Source organism: Agelaius phoeniceus, chromosome Z, assembly GCF_051311805.1.
Source record: "Agelaius phoeniceus isolate bAgePho1 chromosome Z, bAgePho1.hap1, whole genome shotgun sequence".
NCBI classification, from domain to species: Eukaryota; Metazoa; Chordata; class Aves; order Passeriformes; family Icteridae; genus Agelaius; species Agelaius phoeniceus.
The window spans coordinates 84140541-84166278 of NC_135303.1; the positions used below are offsets into that span (position 1 = coordinate 84140541).

The window sequence follows — 25738 nt, forward strand, 5'->3', positions numbered from 1 at the left end:
TTGGTGCAAGTGCCTGCTCTTTGTGTGTGCAGTGATCTAGAGCAGGGGAGGTCCCTGCTGATGTCAGGGTTTGCAGTGAGCCCTTTCATCGTGCCCACCATGTGGAAACCCGTGGGAATCATGTTGCAGGGCTGTGCAATAGGGTGCTTAGCTGTGTGGGTACAAGAGTGTCTGCCTCTGGAGTTTTCCCAAGGAGAACAAGGGTTTGCCTGTTTTCTTACACATTTAGATGTGCCTCTGGCTGCATGTCCTGAGTCAGTGCACACTGCTGCCTCCTTTTCAGAGCTGATGATAAAGGCCTTCTGACCCGGACCTTGATTTTGGTCTTTAGAGGCTGTCTCTTATTCCCTGTTAGTATTACTCAGTATAATACTACCCCGTAATGTTTCCTCAGTTGCATTAGAACTCCCAGCTGGTTTTTAGACTTTCTTCCAACCCTACATTTCCACAGGTGCCATGTCAGAGTGAGACGGGGGTTTGGAGGAGCTCAGCCCTGGAGCTGTTCCACATTCCAATGGCCAGAATGGAGGAGCAGAAGTCCCTGGGTGGAATCTCTACTCCATAGCTCCAAAGCATTAAGAGCCATGCAATTAAGGCTTGTTGCTTGTAGAAGTGCTGGTTTGTCCATCTGTATCTGTCTAAGTGCACATGTGCAGCATATGCTGGCCCCTGTGGGCCCCCTCTTGCGCAGTCCTTTAGAGCAAATCCAAACCTGACCCATGGTTCAGCTGGGATGAAGTACAAACCGAAGTCCAGGCATTGCATGGAACATCTGCTGGTAGAATCAACACTGCAACAGCCTCCTCAATCCGCACTTACTTAGCACCTATAGGTTGAATTGTGAAATGTGGAGAATCCCATCGCATACTTCACACATTTCCTGTTGACAATGAAGCCGTGGAAGCAGGCTGGTATCCATCCCCACTGGAAACATTCATGTCAAAGTTTCATTCCAGGAAAATCATTTGGGTTGTTCTGTAAACTTCACTGAGCTGGTCTGTAACCTTTTGTCCAGCTGTGCCAGGGACATGTAACACAGCTGGGGTGAGGCCTGATCCCCTCCCTGCACTTCAGAGCGCTCTCCAGGTATGACCCAGGAATGCAGTTGTAATCCTCGTTTGGTTAGAGACCATTTAGCTTGCTGTGTGACACTGTAATTACTGCTCCTTTCACGAGAGAGAGATTATGGCCATGTGGTTTTCCTTTCAGATTTGGGTCTTGGTTTCCATTTACAAGTGGTTCTTGTAAACAGAGTCTCCCTGCTTCATTTTGTTGAAAAGCTTCTTGTCATAACACTCGGGGGGCTGCTTTATCTTGCTTTCAAACTAGCCCAGGTAGCTGGCTAGGCTGAGAGTAAGCTGCTCTTCCTCAGCATTCCTGCTTGCAGCAAGAACTTCAAAGCTTAGGACTGAAGGAAATGGCCTCAAGTTGCACCAGGGGAGGATTAGTTCGGATAGTAGGAAAAATTTCCTCAACAAAAGAGTTGTCAAGCACTGGAACAGGCTGCCCAGGAAAATGGTGGAGTCATCATGCCTGGAGGCATTTAAACGACAGGTGGATGTGGCACTCTGGGACGTGTTTGGTGGTGGGTTTGTCAGGGCTGGGTTAATAGCTGGACTCAATGACCTGAGAGGGTGTTTTTGTATCAGCTTAGATAGAACGCTGGCAGGTGGCAGCACAAAAGCAGCACAAGGCAGGATTGGTGCTGTGCCTATCAACCATCTGCAGCTGGCAGCATCTCTGCCTGCCTGTGACAGTGGCGACAGGCAGGCTTGTACCTGTGGTGCTTGCCTAGCCCTAGCCCTTCTTGTTGGTTTGTCTGAGTCCTGTATAAACCTCCTTCATCCTCTAGCCTCCAACTCACCCCAAATATTGCAGCTTAGTGTTGAATGAAAAAGTACTTGTTATCTGGTTTATTTAATTCTGCTGCCTCATCATTTCCCTGGGTTATCTTTGGACTTTATGAAATGAGACATGGCACAGCAATGCTCCTTATCTGCCTGCTCTGCACCATTCTGGAGTTTCAGCCCATTGTTCCACCTCTCTTTCACTGTCGTTTTTTAATTTTGGGGTTTTTTTAACATTGAAAATTTCTTGCCTTATTTGCAAATTTTCTTTACAGGCTTCCATGCTTTTGAACATTCCTGTCCTTTTTCTCCAAACATCTGAAGAGCTCTCCCTCAGTCCAGGATCTGCCCTTATGAGTGTCTTCTGTCAGCTCTTTGGGAGCTGGGGATGCAACTCACTTTATGTTTACAACTGCCTTCAGGTGTTTTGTCCCAGTCCTGTAGATCCTGGGAGCCTCTTACATCTCCATGTAAGCTGGTGGGTTACAGACCATCAACCCCATAGTCTGTTCAGGGGCTGCAGTGAAGGGAGGGCTGCTGGAGCCTCAGTTTCCTGGGTGATGCTGTGTGCAGGACATGCAGCAGCCAAGACCTGAGGAAGGGGTACCTAGGATTAGCCCATCTCTAAGGGTATCCCCGTGCAATGGCTCCCTGGGCTGGCTGGGAGAAAACTGCTGGCTCCAAATGTGCTGGTGGCAAGGGCAGCAGGTTCCTGCAAGGAGGGAGTAGCTCTGGGGTGTCACCCCAGTCACAGGGCTGCCTCACTGTTCTCCTGCTTTCATAAGACTGTGCCATTCTAGGTACTTTGGAAATGCTAAAGCAAAGTGTGTTATTGCCTTTTGGGGCACCCATGCAGTCTTGCAGCAGGGAGATGCTGAATTTCCCTACAAATAAAAACCTGCCTTTTCAGGTCATTCTGCATGTGTTTTCTGGCTTTTGTACAACGGGAAACTTAAATGTTGCCTTTTTTTAATTTTATTTCCCCCACACCAGACCTTATTTCCTCACTTTCCTTTCTGCTTGCTGGCCTGCAGAGACAAATGCAGGTAGGCTGAGGAGGGGAAGGCAGATGGGGCCATGCAGCACGTTCTCATCTTGGTGCAGTTGCAAAGCCCTCCCAGCATGTCCAGAGCACACCGGCTAACCCAGGCTCTGCGGATGCAGTGGAATTCTGGCCTTGATTCCTCGTCCATGTGAATAGCCCAGATTTTTGTACGCCCTGCTGCATCCAGGACAGGCAGGTCTCCAGGGCACTGTGCATACAGCACAGTCCAGAACCACAGTGATGGTTTTGTTTTTAACCACGCTGACAATCCCATTGTGTTATATAAGGGCCATGCCTATGTGCTTTCATGTGAAATGGTGCCATTCTCTCGCCTTGTCTGAACTAGACATGCCTACATCAAAATCTGTTTGCTGAGTGAGAAGTCATTAGCATTCCCAGAGATGATCCTCAGTGCATTGCTGGCTGATGCATTTGTTCTCTCCTCCTCTTCTCCTGGTTTCTAAGTAGCAAAGAATGTATAACTAAATAATGATTTGGGGGCAAGAAATTGGTAATGGAAAAAAATAACTTGAATGAGATTTGATAAAAAAAGCACTGCTCTGATTCAAACTCATGGGTTACAAGCATTTCCTGCAGGCCACTGGGAATTGGAAGACTGTCTCCGTGGGTCTTTGAAATCTTAGATGTTTCTCAAGTGAGACAATCTCTGTGCCTGATAGAAAAACATTAGACAGCAATTAAGCTGTATTTTATCAAACAGCTCTTTTAGGTAGTACAACCAGCAGAACAAAATCCAGCTCCACTTTACAGATAGGCCACAGCACAAGTGTAATTTCTTTTAATCTGCCACAAAACGTTGCATAGGTTAATACATTTTTAACTTGTTGATTTTGAACCCATACAGGGATTACTGTGATCTCTTAATAAGCCGTGTTGACTAGAGGAGATTAACCCCTACTATTAGAAGTTGAGCTAAATCTCTGGTGAAGGCAGAAAGCTGAAGCCAAAATCTGTGCCACTGGCAAAGTCTGCAGAACGCTCCCCAACTGGCAAAATGCTTCATCTTGCTGGACTTAAAGCAGACCTGCTCTGAGAAGGGGTGCTTATCAGTCCTGTTTTCCCCTCACTGGCTGAATGATGGACTACAGCTGCCAGGCCCAGGACCTCTGGTGTGCTGGGATGAGGGGAATGAGCTGGGCAACCCTGGGGGTGAGTCCCCAGCCTCGGCAGCTGGGCAAGCTGCTTCCCTTGGTCCAGAGCCCTTGGTGCATGTGGATGAGGAGGCTGTGAGCATGGCTGGGTGCTCCCGCCTGAGCTCCAAGCTCACTGAGCCTGGCTGGACCTGCCATCATCCAGGGGTGAGATTCAACCAGAGACTAACAGATGCAAAGGCTGAATTGAACTGCAAAGAAACCCCAAACAATGCAAACTGAGCTTCCCCCAAAACACTAGTGCTTGGGGGCTTGTAGTTTCCTTTTTGCCTTTGTGAAGAAGTCAGTCAAGTCTGATCTGCAAACACCACTTTTTTGGTGAGGAACTGGAATGCCTTGGGCCCCAGGTCCATCTTATATTTTTCTTAGAATCAGCCATTTCCTGACACAGTGCTGTAGTTCGGTTTCTCCCCTGCCCTCCTCCAGTGAACTGTTTGTCATCCCACTAAAAAAAAGAAATTACCTAGCTCAAAGCCCAGGGATCCTTGAGGCCAGAGGAAGAGTCATGAGGTTTGCTGTAGCTGTTCAGCCTGGAGAATGCACTCGCAGATCCTCTGGGTCCAGCCTGGCGCTCCCAGTCATGCTTAGCTGCTAATTAGCTCCCCCAGCCCTTTCTCTGGGAATCACGATAATGAACATAAAGAACTGTTTATTCTAAATGAGACTTCCCAAGGGTAACAGCCTCCTCAATGGCTGTAGAAATGGAAGGCAAGCCTGAGGAAACACCAGGGTGCTGTGGGTTTTGGCAGCAGTTGATAAACATTTCTTTGTGGATGGAGCAGAGCATGTAATTTACTGTCCAGCTCTAATAAGAGCAGATTTGGCCATTTTGCTGTTCTTTTCCATTGCTGTCAAAATGCAACAGCTAAATCCCAATGAGAAATTGAGCAGTTGACATTTTTGTAGATAGCAACATAAAACTTACTGGACTCTGTGGAAAGTGGATTCATCATTTTTATAAGACCTCATATGTTCTTTTAACTGTTTTATCACTCATGGATGGGCAGACCAGTCCTGCCCATCCTTCCACAGAAGACAGTTGTGGTGGGATCAGACAACAGCTAAACAGTTGCACAGCTTTCAAGGGCAGGAGGCTTCAGCTGGATTTTGTGCTGGTTCTGCATTGCACAGGTGAGAATAAAGGGGGTGATCTCAAGCCATGAGCTTGCTCCTCAAACAAAACTATCAGCTGTTTTTTCAATCCTCAGCAGCATTTACTCCAAAGATCATACCCTGGCAGGAACTAATCAGTGTGGCTGCTTTACTGTGATTGTGGTGATAACAATAAAAGCAAAATAAAAATCCTATTGTCCCTTTTTCATCCCCAAAACCATAGAACAAGGAAATATATCAGCACAGAGCCATGTCTGGGCAGAGTGATGGATTCAGGCAGCTGCCCCACTTCCAGGCCCACACTAGTATGTTCAAAACTGGCATGAGCACCTTTGAGCACTACTGCATTACACTGTGTGTGAACAGTGAATTAAATCAAAGAAAATTCAGAGACACGAGCTGTGTGCCAGTGAGGCCAGTACCCATGTCATCAGGTAGTGACAGAGCAGTGCTTGAAGCTTCCTGGCATAAGCTGTTTGAGAAGAATCAGGCTAGTTAGGGTCTAGCTTGGGGGTGGAGCACCCTCAGCTCAAGGGGTTAATTCATGGGCCCTGTCATAGGTATACAAATTCCACAATGGGCTAGAAAAGATCCAGACATAATGACCAATTCCCACGATTCTTCACCCCAGCCTGTGTTTTACAGTTGTCCCCCCTTAAACATCCACCACCACTCCTGGATGTGCAGAGTCCCCTCTCAGGGCTGGCACTGAGCTGCTGTAGCAGCCTATGGTGTCTCAATGTGGTGCCCTGACCCCATCTTCTGCAGGACTGCATCATTAAAACATTCTGGCAGATAAAGTTGCTAAGTTGGACATTGGCTAAAAAGATGCAGGCAGAAAAGCATAATCTCTGATGGCTTCAAGCAGCACTGAAAGGGAGTTTGTTGTTCAGGGAGTGGTGAGAAAGTCGCCATTGCACATGACAGTGACCTTGTGAACATACAAAGGATTTTGGCACGCACAGATTAAGAAAAGCCAGCGTTAACCACATGCCAGCATATTTTTCACTGGGCTTCTGTGGTTCTCTGTTGTGATTCAGCATGTAATTGCATGATTATAGTCTGGAGGTTTTTTCCAGTTCCATTTCTGGAAGGGTTTCCTGAGAGGTCCAGATACAATGATGTTTTAGTATTGCACTCTCCCTGGCTTAGGAAACAGCTGAACCCACAGGGAGAGTCAGAGGAGCTGCACAGCTGAGAGGGTGGCTGCCCTTGTCTCCAGCTCTGCAAACAGAGTTCCCCTAAGAGCTCCCTCAAGGCTGACCCCTCTCTGGGGGAGCTCTGGGTTCACAATGTTTGGCTGTCAAACCACAGGCACACTCCCAGCCTCCCACATGGGGTGATGCATCTGTGCATAGGGGTGCTCGGGGTTGAGGAGGTACCTCTGTGGGGTCTTCCCACCCCAGAAGGGACGTGGCTGGAGACTGTCAGCAGAGTGAGCAAGGAGGCCATCTCCTCCTCTTGGTTTTGGTGCAAATTTCATCATTTCATGGCCTTTGACCACCTTCCCTAGGAGTGGAGCTCTGAAAGAGTTTAAATAAATTATTTGGCTCTGGTGAAAACTGGAGCATTAAAGCCCAGGTTTTCTCTGCTTACATGTATGTCTCAAGCAAGGCGCCGGGCTTAGGAGTTTTGCCATGCCACTGCCAGGATGAGATGCTCTCCAGAAGCATTTGTCCCTCCCTGAGGAAGATAGAGGCACCTGTACTTGAGCACATTTGTCCCTGTGCATGCTGTCATGGTGGTTTTGGTATGAAAATCATCTATTTCACAGGAAATTGTGTACAGTTATAATAAGGAATGCGATGGCTTTGATTTTCCTGCACTGACACTGTCCTTGCATCCTGTCATAGCTGAAAATATATTCACTCAGGAACTATTGTTCTGGTCAGGGTTTGCATAAGGATTTGGGATTCTGGTTTGTGACAGGCACATTTTGATGTCAATAGTGTAAGCATCAATACTTTTCTTTTGTGAAAGGTAAAGAATGGTGTTTATTTGGTAGCAAATTGAAGGAATTAGAATCATAGAATTATCAAAGTGGGAAGAAAAAAAATTGAAGTAAGGAACTATTGATTTTCTTTATTTTGAACTTAGTTTCTAGTTGCAACATTCATACCCTAGTGGTTAACATCATGGAAGTAAAAACATATTATTACTCCTACCACTACTAATTAAGAGTGTGGAAAGGTCCAGAAATCCAAGTCAGAGCAAAATAATAGAGACATATTTCTAAATGAAAGTGTGCATTTTATCTTGTGCCAGCAAACACCACACAAGTTTTAAGTAGAAGCTTCAAGCTCTGTGTGCAAACAGGAGAGTGTGATGCTGTTTTCAGGTTATGAACCCCCCCCCCACATGATGGCAATCATCACTGCAGAGCAGCAGTGCACTGTGTTTTGCTGGATCCTTAAAGGAATTAACAGAACTATGGCTTGGGGTTACCTAATATCCTGGCATTGAATTCTTTCTTGGTGTTGTGCATTGCTTTCAGGATCTCTGTGTTACTAAAGCTTGTGCATTTTTCTTCTGTTTGCAATAGAATCTGAAACTTCACCGATAATGAACCACTCTGCTTAACATTGTGCCTTAACTTTAATTTGATTTTTATTATTGCACTTTAGGAGATTCATCCACAGAATTGTCTGTGTGAGCAACAATAAAAAGCTCAAGTTAAATTTATTCTGAGTTATTATCTGCAATTGTGACAGATAATAGATACTGGATTTCTGTTAGTATTGTGATTCATTTAAATAAAAACCATATGTCTGAAGTCAGCGCCTTGGAGATAAGTCAGACATCTGGCTGAGATTCCACATTTGGGAATGTAAATGATGCAGATGGTGAGATTGTAATACACACTGTGCCCATCGGGCTGTAACACTGATGAACAAGCACTTCATTAGTAGAAAAGGTGGGAAAAAAATCCAAACCGAGATGAAATTTCTCAAGGAATGCACACAGTATTGATTTCATTTTGCTGCTTGCACTCATGGGTTTGAGGGAGTCTGCTTTACACCACATGCCAAAACTTTATTCCAAATATATTAGAGTGAGCCAGTTATATTATAGTGCTTTCAAACAGCCTTACAGAATCAGATTGATATCTCAGCCGGTAAAAATGTTGGGTTTTCTTCCTTGGAGTGTCTCAAAAATAAAAACCAACTTGTGAATAGAGTAGGAAAGAAAATAATTAGTTTGTTTTATTCTGCATAAAATACTACCTCTGTAAGAATATTCTAGTGTGAACAGTGCACTCAAAGACAATGCACAAAGATGAATAGGTGGTAATGTAGAAGCAGTATAAAGTGACACAAAATGTATACTCTGAGAGGAACAGAAACACAAAATGGAAGTTCTGAGGTATGAATCTAGCAATTATAATCTTGTTTTTACTGATACTGATTTAGCCTTAGGTCTAAATTTAGCATTGTCTCTACAGGCTAGCACAGACAGATGCCTTGAGTGTACAGTGTGTTTACCTGCAAGACTGCTTTTTGGACACAACTTCCACTTTCCAGGAGGAATTGAATTTAACTCATGGAGAGCCAAAGTGACTGTCACCCACAGTTACACCAGTCATAATAAACCAGTTTAAAAAAAAAATACACTGCTCTTCTATCTCCTAAACTTCCTTAGCAGTCACTTTGTATTTACTTATTTAAGTACAACATCAGCTTGAAAATTTCTGGAAGCTTAGCAATGACACTGCATGAAACATATTACAGGAGGATAAGTTATTAGGAAGAAATCACCCAAACTTTCCCTGGTGGCTTGCTTTAGATGAAGGTGTTGACCCTTGCCTATGGCCATGATCATGGTTTTTCCTGAGCCTCCTCTCAGCCATGACTGCTGTGACATGAAAAAGATGTTTAAATACTGTATAGAGAATAAAGCATTAGCAGAAATGAAGGCACATATGATAGCAGTTGTATAACTTTTGTTACCAACACCATATTTTCAGGTTTATGGTGCCATTCCAGTGATGGCTGTGCAGGCAGGTTCAGGTCCTACCACAAGGACCATCCTTCCATATATTTCCTAGGTATGAACAGGCATTACAGTAGCAAGATATTTATGCTGTAATACCTTAAATATACTAATGGTAAAGAAAGAAGCAGAAATGTGGCACTGAGCATTATCAAGAAACAGCAGCCTGACCCAGACCACCAAAACTAGTCATCAAAAAAGTGACATTGTGAGAGAAATACCAAAAGCTGATGGCAGAGTAATGGGGAGAGACAGGTTCCCACAGGCAAACAAGAATATGACCAGCAGCAAGCACGTCTTAAAACTGACACCCAGCAGGATATTTGCCCTCATTGTGGGTCACGGAAATAAGGCAGACAAAGCAAAGTCCCATCACTAGAAGAAAACAAACGTTTGCAAGTGAGTTGAAAAGACCTTGCAGTCACAGACAAAACCACTGAATGTCACAACTGGGCTGGTGCGCAGGGCAGTTGTCCAGGATGAGCTGCAGGGAGGGGAAACCTGATGAAATGAGACAAACTGAGGGGCCTACTCAGTCTTCCTGGGTAAATTGGTCAATAACCCTGACTCTGTTCTCACTCTGGTGTCAGTTTTTTTCACTTCTGAGCCCAAATGCTGAGCCCTTTTTGATGCTCCAAATGCCAGAGTCACTCCAGCACTGGCAGCTTTGAATTGCTTCCTGGAACTGGAACTGCTGCACCAGCTCCAGCAGAGTCATCCCCAGTGTGCATTGGTTTTAGGAGAGGGTGAAGTAATACAAATTTGGTGAATGCCTGCAGGCATCAGTATCTGAAAACATGACCCCATTTTAATGGGAGGTGTAATTAATACAAGGGCAATTGCACTGTGCTGCAAGCCATCAGGCTTCCTCTCAGAATTCATCATGCTTGAGGCTCTCCATGCATCCACAAGTCACCCTCACCAGCTCAGGACCACATCTTCACTGTCCATCTGAGGATGGGAGGGTCCAGGTTTGGGTTTGTGACCTTTCCTCTCACCTCTCTTGTGCATCCCAAAAGGTTTTGCATTCAGCAAAAATCTGTCCCAGCAGCAAGGTTTTGCCCCACAACAGGTCCATTTTCCTTTGGCTCATTTCTACTTCTTTGCTCTCAGTGTTTCATAGCTGTCCAGAGCAAAATGCTTCTTCATCCTGCCTCAGGCTCCCTGGGTGCCATGCCTGGTAGCAGACCTCATCCCTATTTTTGAGGCAGTGAGTTAGAGGGGACTAGGAGGGAGAAGAGTCTTTCAACTGGAACATGGCTGCAAATATCAAATATACAGAGTGAAATGGAGGTGAGTTTTCTCAGTAGCATTTCAGCATTTCATTGAAGTCCTGTGTTCAACCTCAGCAGGTTATTCAGAGCTAAAACCATATTCCAGCAGCAGGCTGAGAAAGAAGAGCAGCAGCCAATGCCAGTCCCATTAAATTAGGCAATAAAACCAGGGAGTGGGGCAGTGGTTTGATCAGTTAGGGCATGGTGTGATCACTCCTGCAATTAGTACATGGCCAACAGGCAATTGGCTCAGGCTGGATTGAAAGCTGAGCCCTGTGAAGGACACAGTGTGGTGGGGAAATGTGGGGAAGTTTCTGAAAATAGCTTTGCTTTTTATGTTTAGAACTGTCTTAGTGCCACTCATTTGTTTATAAATTAAAGAGTGGGATGCACTGGCTTTGAGGGGCCCCACACTCCTTCCCAAAATCACAGCAGCCCGTGGCTGGATGGCATTCCTGCTCCTGCCACTTTGAACAGAGGAGCTGAGTGCCACATCAAAAAGTTGCTTTGTGAAATTCCCACTGTCTGCTGACTGCAGCATGAGTGGAGTAGTCTCAGCTATCCAGGCAGCTCCGACACCACTGCCATATCCCAGATACCAGGCCTTCCAGTTGCACCATATAAACAACTGCTCATTCCAGTAATGCTTCTCTACTTAGGAAATTGTTTAAGGATTCACTCCATCCACCCCATCCTGCAACAAATAATCTGCAGATGTGTGGCTCCAAAAATAAGCCTTGGCACTGGGGCCATGGTACAGCATCACTACATAATTCAACAAACTTTCATACTGCGTTGTCTTAGAAATTAATCTTTTCAGTATGCTGGAAGTGGTTCATGGAGACAGATTCTATCCTAAAAGAGACTACTCTTTGCATAGAGAGTATTTTGCTATCATCTCCATTGACAATAAACATGGGTCTGACTTGTGAACATGTTATGTTAAGAATTATTTCTTCCCTTGTCCAATTCATTAAGTCTGTATACTTAATAAGCAGTTTCAGCATTTATAAGGTCTTCTCTGGAAACAATAAAACAGAGGGGAAAAAGAGAGAAACATCTGGATCAGTGAACACTTGAAATATTATCTTTTTAGTGTCTTTATAGATATTTCCAAGGGCTTACACTAAGAACTTAATTCCATTGCTGCTATTGATGTTGAAATTATATTAAAAAAACAACTTCAAGTTCTTGTTGCTTAGATAGTGATGATAACCGGCCAACTCTTCTGTTGACAATACTTTAATGAAAAAAATAGCATTGTTTGTATTTCATTCAAGTTTTACTACCTTTTTTTGTCAGCTTTTCTTCTTTTAAACTTCCATTTGGAAATGAAGTGGGGAGACAAAATAGTGATTGTGGACCAAATCTCCCATTTAATTGGAATTTAACAGATAACCCTCTTTGTCCTCCTTTTTTTTTTTTTTAAGGTTTTTGTTTGTATCCAATTTTTTAGTATTTTCAAAGAATACCTGCTAGTGTTATTTTTGACTTGATTATGTGAAGTTTCATGCACTCACCAAGCTGGAGTCAAGATGCTCAGGGGCTGGAGCACATTCTATTCAAGGGGAGCCCAAGGGATCTGTGTTTGCTCATTCTGGAGAGGAAGGAGCTTAGGGTGAATTTAATTGGTGCCTCCCACTAACTAATGGGGAGTTACAAGGAAGACATGTTGGGGGTATGGAGAAGATGAAGCCAGACCTTCATCAGAGGTGCACCGCAAAACAACACAAGACAAGAGCCACAGGTTGCAGCAGGGCCATTTTAAGCAGATATAAAGGAGCAAATGGGCAGTGAAGTGGTTAAGCACACAGAAGAGGGTCCCAGAGAAGTGAGGCAATCTCCATCCTTAAAGACATTCAACATTCATCAGGGCAAGTCTCTGAGCAGTTCTCTGCTGTCAGGTGCACTTGGATCACAATCTTTCCAAAGGTCCCTTGCTACTCAAATTATGCTGTGAATCTATTTTTCTAAAATTATGGGGGTTTTGTTTCTGTTGCTTGGCTGAAACTTTGCCTTGAAAAGTCCCCTCAGCAGTGCTGAAGCAGGGTCATGCCCCAGTGACTCTAAGCCAGTTCTGGAAGGATAAAAATCCTTAGGCATAAGGAGTTGTTAAGCATCCTTATGTGATTCACAATGTATAAAATTAGATTGCTTTGTGCCTTTTGCACAAAGTGTTCTCTGAACAGAGGAGCCATCACATACCCCTTATCTATAGATGGTGTGGAAAGTGACCATTGAGATTTTCACATTGTCCCAGAAATCAGGAGCAATGCACATAAACCTCTGTGCCTTGCATGCCTCTTGTCCTTTCACTATGAGCTTTCCACAGAGAGGCAGAGTATCCAAATGCAGACATCATCCTCCTCATATCAGTTTCCAGCCAAGTGCTGGAAACCGTAATATCGTCTGGACATCATGAAGAGTCAGTGTGGAGAGTACAGGACTAATCACATTCAAAGGTGCTCAAAGATATATCTTTCTTCAAGTGTTTTTCCATGCTATTTGACTTCTTAAAAGCTGAAGGCTTTGTGTTTGGCTCTCCCCACTTCTAGACTATTTAAGTTGGAAGTATTAGCCTGGCTGGACTTATTTACTTACCTTTTTCCTGGAGTGGAATTTCAAAAACCATTCAAAAAACAAATTAAAAGACCTATTAAATATCTGGATTAAGTGTCTGGGTCTGTGTCTAGAGTGCAGATGGATGGTTTAAGGTGTAGATGGATGTTGTGCCCGGGGGGGGGAGGGCGGGGAGTGTAGGAGCAGTGGTAGATTTCACATCCCAGATCCATCAAAACCAAGATGAATCTTTCAACTGTTTTAAAGACAACTTTCACCAAGACTTGATCAAGTCTGAGTGATTTTCTGGAACTGTTCTTCCAAGATGTCCAATTGTAGCACATCCTCAGAGCTGAGCATGTCCTCATCCACCATCCTGAGCCTTGGTCAGATCCTGTTCCCAATCTGACACATGTTCCTGTCAAAGCTGCCAGGGATTGCAGCAGAACCAGGATCAGGCCCTTTAATATCAGCACTCCAGTAAGTAAATGTAGACAGAGTGACTGGCTTGTCTCTGAAGGTTAATTGGGATTTATGTCCTGTTTGGAGATGCAGCTTTAGAGATCTGACTTCCTGGCACAGTTTGTGTGATGTGTTTTTCTGTGCATGCGTGCATAAAATGAGCTTTCCTTTTGCTGTTTACCTAAAGGAGTTTATTAGACATTGCTTATGCAGCATTTTTGTGATCTTGTTGACGAGAGATGCTATATAAACAGGGCTGCATTGGGCTGGATTCAGTAAGTCTGAGAGCTTGCCAGCAATTAGTGGCTGTTTGACTCCAGCGACCGAGCACCAGCACAGCAGCCAGCCCATGAGTGCAGCCCCTCGCAGCACTGCTCTGGCTCTGCCTTCCCCCATGAAATGGAATTTATTGCTCTCTATCTCACATGGACACTTGGTAGGAAATTGGAGCTACGAAATGAAGAGTCATGGAAGTTTAAAAAATCCAAGAGGCAGGACAGATGTGCTGTGATTAGTCCTGTACTCTGGCTCACCTTGGGTTAGATAAATAATTGAATGTGTGCCATCAGCAAAACATACTACTTACAGACTTGGAAGGAAATTTGGCTTGCAGTACTCTAATTGGAAGTTAGAGAAGGTGGAAAAAAAGACTTTTGCTCGATTCTTGTGCTTTAGATCTCAAAGCAGTGAGTTATTTTAAAACTGAATCTTAATCTTGGATCATTTAAATTGATATTTAGTAGGCTACTTGTTCATGGAAATTACTATATATTTATGAGGATGCATTATACTTTGCCAGTTCATTAGAACTTTATTAAATGCAAACAGTGCTATCATTGTATAAAATTCCTTTTTTTCTTCCCCTCAGATTTCATACCTGTCAAACATTGACTTGATTCTGCAGAATCCATACCAACTTCACCTGCAAAACTAAACAAAATCATTTTCTTGGTACAATGCCAGAAAATAAAAGAAATTTGTTAGAAAAGAGAGCAAGACAAAGCTGACAGCTGAGTCTAAGCAGATGAAAACAGTCAAAAGCCTTTTATTTAATCATTCTGCTATTTTTGACATGTTGTCTAGTGATAAACCACATGAGCATTCCCTTGTGTTATGAAAAAAAAAAAAAACTATGAAATAAAAATCCAGGAAAGAGCGGAAGAAAGTACAGTCTAGTGCTTGAAGGGATCTCATATGTGATTTCAAGGATGATGTTTACATGCATGTAAAATATCCAACAAATGGCTTTTCCAGTGGTGGCCGAGGTCATTACCTTTTCAAAGTTGTGTAACATTTTCCTGATGAGAGTTTCCTTCTTCGCTGAGGGGACATTTGCAGGCAGTCTTTTATTCAGTCATTTTTGGACACTGGTATGCTAAGTGAGACACAGGCCCTGCTGGTTACCAGTGCTGCCAGCTGGTCTGCTCTGCAGAAAAAGATGCTGATCAGCCTGTGCTTGGTCAATGTGTTTGGAGCCTCGTGGCTCTGGCTGGGCCAGGAACCGGCCAGGGAAAATGTTGGTTCTGGCCCTGTTGCACAGAGTTATTGCTTCCCCAAAAGCGTGGAACTGTGGTCTCTGTGGCTCATGTGGAAATCCCAACAGCATCTTTATGTTTCACAACAACAGCATCTTTAAGTTACACATTGAAAGGGAGGATCACAGGAAACGTTTCCAAAGGTCTTTTTCTTCTGCCCAAAAGAGAGATAGAAAGCTAAGGTTTAGTTGCCAGTTCTTTCTGCAATGAGCAGAAGCTTATGAGAAATTTTTTTCTGTTGTGGCTGCCTGCAGGGTTTTCACATCAACTCCTTTCTCTGCATCCTGAAGCCCTAAGAAAGTCCAAAAAAGATGGTCTCCTGGGAGTGCTGATCTGCTGATGCAGGCAGATGTGTTGGGGGAATGATCTCCCTGCCTTGATGTTGTTTGAAACCACTACTGAATACCTCACCACATCTCATTTACTTAAGTAAAACCACAAACCCCACTGGGAGAGGTGTCCTGCACTGTTCCCGTGGAGAACAGAGGCCCAGATTGTCCTACAAAAATAATCTACTTTTTTATTGGTGGCTAAATTTGTGAGACCTGTGAGGTTTTGTTTTTGTGCATCTTTCAGTTTCATGCAGGTCAGCACCTCCCAGCCCCAGAGATACCCATGTGGGGTAGAGGGCTTCTCCCACACCTCAAAGTATTTCTTTTCTCTTTTATAGAGGAATGAGCTTCAAGCATTCACAAATACTGTGCTCAGCAGGGGCTGTAAACCATCATATTCATTTGGAAGTTCTCTTCTGAGAAAAAGGAACTCCAGTTTATGCTCTGCCACCATAAAAATCCCTTTGGCCATAAAAAGATGACATGAAACAGCACTTGGAGGAGGGAAGGGGTCAGTTAACAGTAAGGAGCAGCCAAGGAGCGTGTCTGAAAGCTTTCAAGAGCATCAGTCAGGGTCTCCCAGGGTAAGCACTGGCACAGTTCCTTAGAGTCAAGAGAGGTATGTGGCTTTTTCCAGGGGAGGATCAGGTCCCTGGCTTGCATTCACACAAGAGGAGTCCAGGAACTGTGAATCTTATCAAAACCTTCCCATTAGCAATGACTGGAATGTGATTTCATTTCTGGTATCAGTCTTAATAGCCAGAGTTGAGCAAAAGAGCAGATAGCAGGGCGCTTTTTTTTTCCCCTGCTAAGAGAAAGAAAACCATTATATGTGGGCAAAATTATATGACTTTAATAGCTGACAAAAAACAAGAGTTGGTTTCAGGCAATGCTTTTACCACTGGAAATTTTACTTCTGCAGAAATCAGCTAGTAAATTGCAGTGACTTGCTCTCAGAGGTCTGAGTTCCCCAGGGTTGTTCAAGCAAATCCTGCTCTGATCAGTCAGTTAAGAAAAATAAAGAAGCACACAGGTACCCACAGCACTCATAGGTGCTGCAGTGTTGGAAGACTTCACTGTGTTTGGGTTATTCCCCCTCAGCTGAGATGATGACAGGAAGGGCTTGGGCTGGCCTTGGACCTTGCATTACACCCAGTGTGAACATAAATTATCTCTTTACAAATCTGTGAAAAAGGACTAAGTCTGGAAATCATGGCAAAGTGTATGCTGAGCAAGTGTCTGCAGGGAGGCCATCCCCTCTTACTCAAGATTTCGGTATGTGTCCCACAGAAAGGCAAACAAAAATAAAGTGCATTGCTTCAGTTTTACACCATGTTGACATAAATCTTCTCTCCATGTGAATTACGGCGAAACTGTGCACAGCTACTGAGCTGCTGCACTTGTGCTGCAGATGGGCTTTGTCTGTGCGTGCTTTGGCAGACAAACCTGTTGCTCATTTGGATTTCATATAGAAGAAAAGTGAGTTTGATGCTTGGTTGGGTTTTTTTAGGCTCGTTTTTAGTGTACCTCGTTGGCTTGCATTTATAGATGTCTAATTATTTTTTGTACATTCATTTCTGTATCTTATATTTGCATTTTTGCTACACCATTTATTTCTCAAAGCAAGGGTGATCAAAAAAGAAACACTGGGCAGGAACAATAAGGAGAGGGATCTAACAAAGACTCTTTGTGCAATTAAAAACGCCATGCCAGGTGTAACTGGCAGGTCTTCAGAACACAGCATAAGTTCTTCTAAGTTCAAGTTATGATTCAAGCTGAAGAAGTCTGGTATTGAAAAAAGTCCTCCCCTTCCCCAGGAGGAAATTGGTTTTTTATTAAAGACATTTCTTGAGTGTATTATGGTTGCTTTCTACCTGCACCAACTTGAAAGAACAGTGCTGATCTATTTAAATCTGTATGAAATCCTAAGCATCTCTTTTGCCCCCTAAATTGCAACTGATCTGATATTTATATATCAGAAAGAGTGTTTTGGAGAGTAGGGATTTGACCTGCCTGGCCACCTATGGAGTTGCTGCATCTTCCAGTGGCATGACCTCAGGCCTCAGAGGAGCTCTAGAAACTGTCCGTGAGTGCTCTCCTAGCCCCAGTAAATGGGAGGTAAAGTTCCTCTTCTTGAACTACCTCTGTCTGGGAGGAGTCAGCCTGGAGACTGACTGCCTGGCAGCATTTTAGGGATAAAGCAAGGGCAATATTTTATCCTAAGAACTCACTTTCAGGCTCAACATAGAGATTTCTGTGTCTGCTTTGCTCCTAGGAGGATAATATTTCCTAGAGCAGACTCTTCTCTTTCTACTTTTGACATCTTTAGCAAGAGCTTCCTTAACATATTATGTTTAGTCTGAAACTGGTATAAAACATGTATTTTTCATCTTCTCTTTACATTTCCCCTTTGTGTTCCTTTTTTTCAATCACTAAATGATGACCATGTATCTTTTTCAGCATGACTCATGGCAGAGATTTAGAGCTGCCTCTCCAAAACCTCAATAAACGCACAGAGCAGCTGTTGTTATAACCCAACTCACTGCCATGTTACTGCAAACAGATGCAGGTTAATTATAATTTAAAATGTTTATCCTGTTATTGTTTGCATTTCTGAAGATTTTCAGCAGCTGTAGGACCCTGAGTGACTCCCTCCCCTCTCACACAATGTGTTTATTTTCTGGGTTCAGCATGCCCTGGTCGGTGTCTCTGGCATCGCTGCGGTGTCCCGTGCAGAGCAGGAGGTGGGCTGGGGTGACGGCAGCTCTGCGCCAGGTGGAAGCAATTATGGGGAAAAAACGGTCCTCACTGGATGACTTACTGCTGATAGCTGCCAGATAAGCTAACTTAATAAAGCAGAGGCTTAATTAAGCCGCATTCCTCCCATCTTGCCTCTCGTCCAGCCTGTCTGAGGCGATGCTATCAAGCAGCTACTGCTTTGCAGGATGGGGCAGGGGTGCTGTGCTGATGCACCCCTGTGTGCTGGGCACTCTGGGAGGGGGCTATGGGTGATGGGACACAGGGGAGCTCCTGGAAAACTCACCTCCTCTCAGTTGGCAAGGTAATAGGCCACAAATCCTGGGAAAAAAAAAGACAGATCTGCCACTGTCTGCCACAGATCTGCCTAGTCATAAATATATTTATTGGCATCAAAAGTTTGACCCTAAATCCCATCTCCCATCTTCTGGCATTTAGTCTTCTAGAAGTATCTCAAACTCTAGAGCAGAGGGTAGGAGCACAATATCTCCCTCTTTCTCCAGCAGGTACCCGCCAGAAAAAATAAGGGGTGACTTGGTTTTGGGGTTGTCCCTATCATTACAGATTTTCTTACAACCACAAAAGCTGGATGTTGCATTAAAAAAATCATGGTGCCCCAAACCCTCTGTCAGTTTGGGGTTGTTCTTATTCCTGAGTAAAGATTGCATGAGAATCAAAAGTTACTGCATTTTTAATTGCTGAAGTAGCCCATTTAAAGCTGCAACAGATAAAAGTCAGCCAGAAGCTTCATCCTTTGTAAACCAGATTTCAGGTTAACAAATCAACCTAATTTCCCCAGAGGTCCAGGTTTTAGTGGTGGAGCTTCAAACCCACAGCCGTGTGTTTGTGTTTCGTGCATGGCCACATGTACAGCTGCATAGCAACCACCTTGCTGAAAGTTATCCAGTAGCTAAAATTATCAGTAGGAACCCCTTCTTACCTCTCATTATGTACAACGAGATTGCTGCTGTGCAACGTTGATTAGACATGTCAGCCTGGACCTGGACGTCTGAAAATGAATGTTGCTATTAAAATGCCTTTGCTAATGCTCATGTGTCCATCATTTTGACAGATTTCACTTTAAGAATGTAGAAAACTAAAGCATGCAGGAATCCCAGGGTTGCAATGTAATGTTCAGAGAAACAGGTATTGTATTGTATTTCCTTTGCATTAACCCTAAAGTAGCAGTTTCCCTGGCGAAATCATGCTGATAAGGGTGCTGTTGAGTACAGGCTGCACTTAGGCAGAGATCTGTAACTTTCAACTGGGAAGAGATTATCATGTGGAATGTGGTCTGAAGGCATGGCATCCCTCTTCTAAACACTTCTTTAAGTATAATTTAAAACTTCCACAATGCAGAAAAATCTTCACACATTTAGAGAAAATATTTCAAAATCCCCTTATCAGTACGGCTTGGGAAAATTCCAACAAAAATTTGAGAGGGACACTGAAAACAAGGAAATCATTTCTCAAAACCATCCCACTGTGGAACCCATTGCTGCAAGAAGCTGCTGAAGGGAGGGATTTCAGCAAGCACTTGGATATCAGCCATGGGAACATGATTTTTTGGTTGTTTTAAGTGAAAGCTAAAGCACAAGGCTGTGCAATATCAGGGTGCCAGGGCAGCGTTTAATGCCTGAAACTTAGCATGTGATGGGTTCTCAATGTATGCCTGTGGGAGAAGGGTTTGATCAGGGCAAGTGTTTTGGCTTTTGGGATAATCCAGCCAGGCAGATAAAACTCACTTTAGCCACAAGAAAGCTGATGAATCCAGCCAAAAGCCATGACCAGCCAAGCTGAGAGCAGAGAGGCAGCTCCTGCAAGCTTCCCAGCAGGTGACCCCTTACCCTGGAGCAGGTTATCACATCATCTGCTGACACAGGTCTCATTGGTCCTAAACCTGAAAATAAGGTGGGAATTCCATGGAGAAGGGTACAAATTATGGAAGTTGCTGCTCCCTGTGGCTGGTTAGCTCTGGCTGGCACAACCCCACGGGTCAGCATCTCATGGCAGGGATGTCCTCCTCTCCTTGCTCATCTCCCAGCCCTCTCAAGCTGGGCTGTATCTTCCTCTGAAGAGCAGCTACAAGGAAGCCTCTTTTCTTTTGCAGAGGGAAGGAGATCTATGTGCACTTGGAAAGCCATCAGCAGGGCTTGCAGCATATGAACAGCCTCCCCAGTGCACCTTTGAACTCGTTCCTCCTGCATTTGTTTGTCTTGCAGATAAAACTTCACAGCAGTGTTTGGAGAGGAGTCTAATGAGGCACCACTGTTTGCATAACAAAGCAAGGCTTCCTCTTGAGATGTTCAACTCTCATTAGGCATAATTTATATTCCAGCTAATCTTAAGGAAGAGGGTAAAATAGGGAGCCAAAGTTTGTTTTTACATTGTTTGGAGAAATGCATTGTTTGTTTTAAGCCATCAGTTGCTACTGATAGCTAATTTAAATTCAACATAATGATGATTTGTGATGGCTACATGTTGTCCAGGGGAGTGTAGCGTCAGTGGCTGACATGGCTTTAGCATTCTTCTGCATCAGTTATTGAATCAAAGGAAAAAACAGAATGGATGGTTTCCCAGTTTGGGAGATATTTCATCATGTCCACAAAGCATGAAAAAACTGTGTATTTGTAAAATACTGAGGGATTTTTCCCCCCCCAGACTCATGTATACTTAATGTAATAGTGCACTGAACAGCAGTTTTTTTTTCTTTTAGAGCAGTCCTGGTAGTCACCAACCTGGGTCTCTTTGAAAGTCACTAGGTCCCTGCAGAGAGACTCTCAGGATGATAAGGCACACAGCCATTTGTAAAGGCTCCTGAGGGCTGCTGGGAGCCTTGGTGACTGAACGTGGTTTGCTGCCTGGAGAGAAAACCAGCAGGTTTAGCTGGATGCCTAAATGTCATTACAGGCCAGTGTGTCAGAAACAGTAATTTCTCAGCATTCAGACTTTGTTCATATCATAGGCATATAAAAAGTGTCTGATCCTATTGACTCCACACTGCAGTTTTGTCCCTCGGACTATATAAGATACTCTCCCTTGCTCCAGATGAGATACCCAATATATTGAGTTTACCTCCTCCAGGTTTATTAGAAGACGAGAAGTGACTGATAACATGTATCCTCTGTGTACTCCTCACTGAGACTTATCCCTTCCTGCAGGTTTACATTGTAGTGACAGATATTTAAAAACAGCCTTGGCTGTGCCATGAAAATGATGACCTGAGTTGTGTATTTGGACAACATTGAGCTGTCCAGACAGCAGCCAGACAACACAAGAGAGCAGGATTTTTGGGAATTACTTGGGATGTTGGGTGGGTCAGTGTTGGGGTACTCTGCCCCAGGTCCTGAGGTGGCTGAACACGCTGCCATGTGAAATTCCTCCTGGGCCAGGTGGTGCATTTCCCTGTTGTGTTCTGTAATGCTGAACTCCAACAGCCCAGGATCCTCATCTTGTTTGGTTCATGACATCCACAGTCCACTTATGCTGTTTCTAAAGGCAGCACCAATCTACAGAGGATACATTTATTTATTCATTTATTTATTTTATTGTTTTTCAGGAAAAAATGCTGTAAGGGTTATAAGTTTGTTCTTGGACAGTGCATCCCTGAAGGTATGTGATTTCACTGTTCTTACACGTCATGTCCCCATGCATTTGTCTTTCCCCATCTGCCATCTTCTCCACATTGTCTGTTTGGAAGAGCAACCTGACAGAAGCACAGGCTTTGCCATATCTAATGTATCAGTGCAGGGAGGAGCTGTTTCCCAGAAATTGTTGGGAAAATAAAAAGATCAACGATTTCCAAAAGCGCTGCTTACCATGCCAAGCCTTGATCCTCCCCTGAGTACACATGGCTGCACAGATCTTGTGCCATGACCTGCTGCTCTGCAGACAGAGGAACATGTTCTGCCCTTGGCTGGGTAGCTGGGAGCACTCTGTGCACCTTTCATGGCTGATGCCTTTCCCCTTTTTTCTCTCCGATCTGGTACAGCTGACCTGACCTGTCAGTGCACAGGGAGATGGTGAGTAGGTGAGTTAGGCCTGCCTGTAATTTCCCATGGGTGTGGCTTCCTTGTCACCAGGGGCCAAGGAAGATGCAGATTTAATCATGATCATTCAGTATGCAATAGTAAAAATGGATCTGATTTGGATGAAACTGGCTCTGAATTTTTTGGACTGCAGGAACTACCAGGCAGGAGCAAATGCCCAGAAACAACATGCCAAAAAACTTTTTTTTTTTACAACAACTAAGTTAAAAAGTTTATCTATGGCAACATATTCTTCTATTTGATGATATATGGAAAGCCTTGATTTGGTCTGAGAATTTTCCTAGTTTGTGACTGATGTTTTGGAAAAAAAAGTGACAAATCCACATACTGGAGAATCAGCTGGTTTTGAGTTGCAGTGTCCAGCCAAAAGGGATTCTAACTCGAACTCCAATCCTTATGGGTTTGTAGTGGGTTTGTTGCTGTTGTTGTTTTTAATTTGTGTCTTCTTTGCTGCTGGCTAGAAACACTAAAACAATTGGTGGACTGATGGGGGTGGAGACAGAGAGAAAAAAAGAGGGAAACAGCTCATGATGACCCTGTGCCTGGAGGAGCTGGGTAGGGTTTGGGTGAAATTGGTGCTCACACATAATTCCTCATCCCATGGTTTTGCTGTGAGTTTTGTCTCAGTGTGTGTGATATGGACGACAGCTCCAGTGTGAGACAGACACTTGGAAGAGGCAGTTGTGTGTATTGGAGGCAGAATTCCTGAATCCTTTCAGGGTGGAAGGAAGCCAGGACTCTACATTCTGGCCTCCAGCTTTCCTATGGATTTAAGAATTTTATTTACTGGCTACTCACTGAATATAATGGATACAGCAAGAGAATTAATAGGAGCAAAAATAAAATGAGAGCCATGGCAATTTATTACTTTGGCTTCTAATTCTCATCTCTTGAGATGTTAGGTGATTATGAAAGCAGCTTTTATTATGTGCCCACTGACTTTGTCCAATCCCGTCTTTTAACTGCATTTCAGTAACCTGAGAGTTTCTGCCCCTGATTCAATTCTCTGCTTCTCTCCCTTTGTTTCTCCATTTCCCCTTTTCAGCTTTATCTGTATTTTGCCTGGAACTTCATAGGCCACAGCAGTTTCTATAACATCTGAGACAATCTCAGGCCCTTGGTGTAGGGGCAAGAAACATGATTCACTGAAGTATTCGTTTCACTTACTCTGTTACAAGACATCACTTGGCTCTTCACACATTGTTTTGGCATAATCTTGACAGAGTAGCTGTATGAAATCCATATCTCCAAACAGACACATAAATGCATTACAGATGTGAGTTTATTAGAGCACGTCTGCACCTTTTAATCCAGTACTGGCACACTGAAACTGTGAGAAGTAGTTCCAGCCCTGTCTTCTCTATGATTTAGCAGTGGCTGCAGGGAGGAAGGTTGACAGAGGTATAGATCCTCCCTTTTCCACCTTTTTATAGCTGCCTGGGGAACACACCAATCTCCTTCTGGGACAGCTGTTCCTTAAACAGAATCTTTCCCAAAGGCTTGTGGCTTTGTCCATGTCCCTCATTGGTTTTCGTCCTGTTATTTTTCATCTGCCCTTGAAAAGGAACAGAAATCAGTGCAGTACAGTATGAGTCTATGCCTCCAGTTTCTGCATTTCGTCTGTTTTGTACTCACCTTCCCACTGTGGCTTCCAGCTGCAGGACCAGGGATACTCAGGAAACATTGAGTGGAGTTACTTCCATGTGTCTGATTCTCTCCATAGCATCTCTTCCTGCTCCACCTGTTCAGCAAAGTGGGTAAAAAGAACAGCTCCTCACCTTTTTCTCCTGTGCGATCTCCTTTTTATTTGGAGACTTACTGCTCCAGCCAAGTCCAGTCTTGGGTCCTGTCCCATGGTGTTAGAGTGAAGAAGGGACAGATGCAGTATGGAGCAGTTTATCTTGGAGACCACCCTTCCTATTGCTGGTTTGTTTCCTAAACTGGCTGTGGAAGAATTCAGAGTAAAATACTCTATTATAGGCCAACTATAGTCAGATCTGGTCTTTCCTTAGGAATGTTGTTTCAAAAATTTCCTTGGTAAACTTTCCGTGCTGTACTGTCATTTCTGAGTTCATTGAAACTTATACAGAGACGTTTGTTATTCTGCTTTGGCTTTTGCATTTTCCTAAAGTCTGGAACAGCCTGATCCTTATTGTATGGTTTTGATTCATCCCTAAACCACATTTCTGAGGCTGGCAAACGAGGGATTTGAACACAGGAGGGAATTTTCGTCTCCAGTTCTGCAGAGCACACACAGGTGGTGCAGCAGCTTTTGCCTAGTTTAATCTCAGTTGACAGAACTGTTTCTAGGGAAGTCATGTTACCTGGGACCAAAGCCCTGGGGATGCAGCTCTGGACCTGAGACCTGCCTACAACCATTGTGTGATTTGGGTTGAGTGTGTGGGACCACCAGCAGGGATATTTGTCCTTCCTGGACCCTTCTGCAGCTTTGTGTGAAGGTAAATGAGGCAATGGACATGATGGAGCTCTGCTGAGGTGGACACATTCAAAGACTGGTTACATTAAATTTGGCGACAGATGGATAAAAAGAACTGGCATTGTTTAGTCTAGAAGAAAGGAGGCTGAGGGGAGACATGATAAGAGTTTTTAGGTATGTGAAAACTTGCTGCAAGGGGGAAGGTAAATTGTTCTTTATGGCTGAGGAAAAGAGGACAAAAATAATGGGCCTAAGTGTCTGTAAGGGGAGTTTGGATTAGATATGAGTAAAAAGCTTTCTGTCTGCAAGGATATTTCATCTTGGGACCAGACTACTAGGCGAGCCATATGCATCCCTTAGGGAAAAGGAAAACTGGGAAATGTTTATGCATAGCTACTCCTGCTTTTGATGGGAGATGGGGCCTTCCAGCATTGCTTTTTCTGATTTTGTTAGGGCACATCTATTCATGGAAGCACAGGGAGGCCAGAGCTTGTTTTACCTCTGCTCTGAATAGCTGAACATGGCACAGGCCAAGTCCCGCACCTGAGTGGGGTAAGGAGCAGCACGTTCACCCCCATGCTGGACATACCATCCTGTTCTCACTTTGATTTTGTTTCAGTGGAAAGAAAAAATTGCAGCCATGCTCAGGAAAAATACTAGCAATGCTTTAAAGCTATTTAGTAGTGCCAAATGTAATAGGAATTTACAGCCCAGCATCACCTAGAGAGTCCAAACTACACTTAGACTGAACAGTTTGAAAGCAAGAGTTATGTTTTTCTTTCATGGCTCTGCACTGTTGGACACTGTTTACTGCAGGGGGTCCTAGCATTGCCATTCACCACCACAGCACTGTGGGCAGACTTCAGTTTGGGAAGAAAGAAGGAAAGGATGTCTGTTATTTAGGAGGTGACAAACAGAATTCTTGGCACTATTATAGTAGTATGTCTATTAGAATAGTACATTTTTTTCCTAAGGGGTTCTGGTGTGACATACAGCATCTTGTTAAGTCTCATTTTGTGCTTTTCTGTATTTTGGCGTGCTGTCACTTTTAACCCCAGTGCTAGGCATGTAGTCTATATACTTTGTACAGAAAATGTGTTTTCATTTGCTTTACCATCTCTTAGCTCATTTTAATTGTTTGGAACAATCACCATACCCAGAGGTAT

General features: G+C 43.8%; 1 protein-coding gene across 1 annotated transcript in view; it reads left to right on the forward strand.

Annotated features, from left to right (window-relative positions):
• CCBE1 (collagen and calcium binding EGF domains 1) overlaps positions 1-25738 on the forward strand; it is a 95745-nt gene that overhangs the window by 49371 nt on the left and 20636 nt on the right. The window contains exon 3 of the mRNA XM_054652656.2: positions 21646-21698. Coding sequence (XP_054508631.2) covers positions 21646-21698 — 53 coding nt within the window. The remainder of the gene's footprint in view (positions 1-21645; positions 21699-25738) is intronic.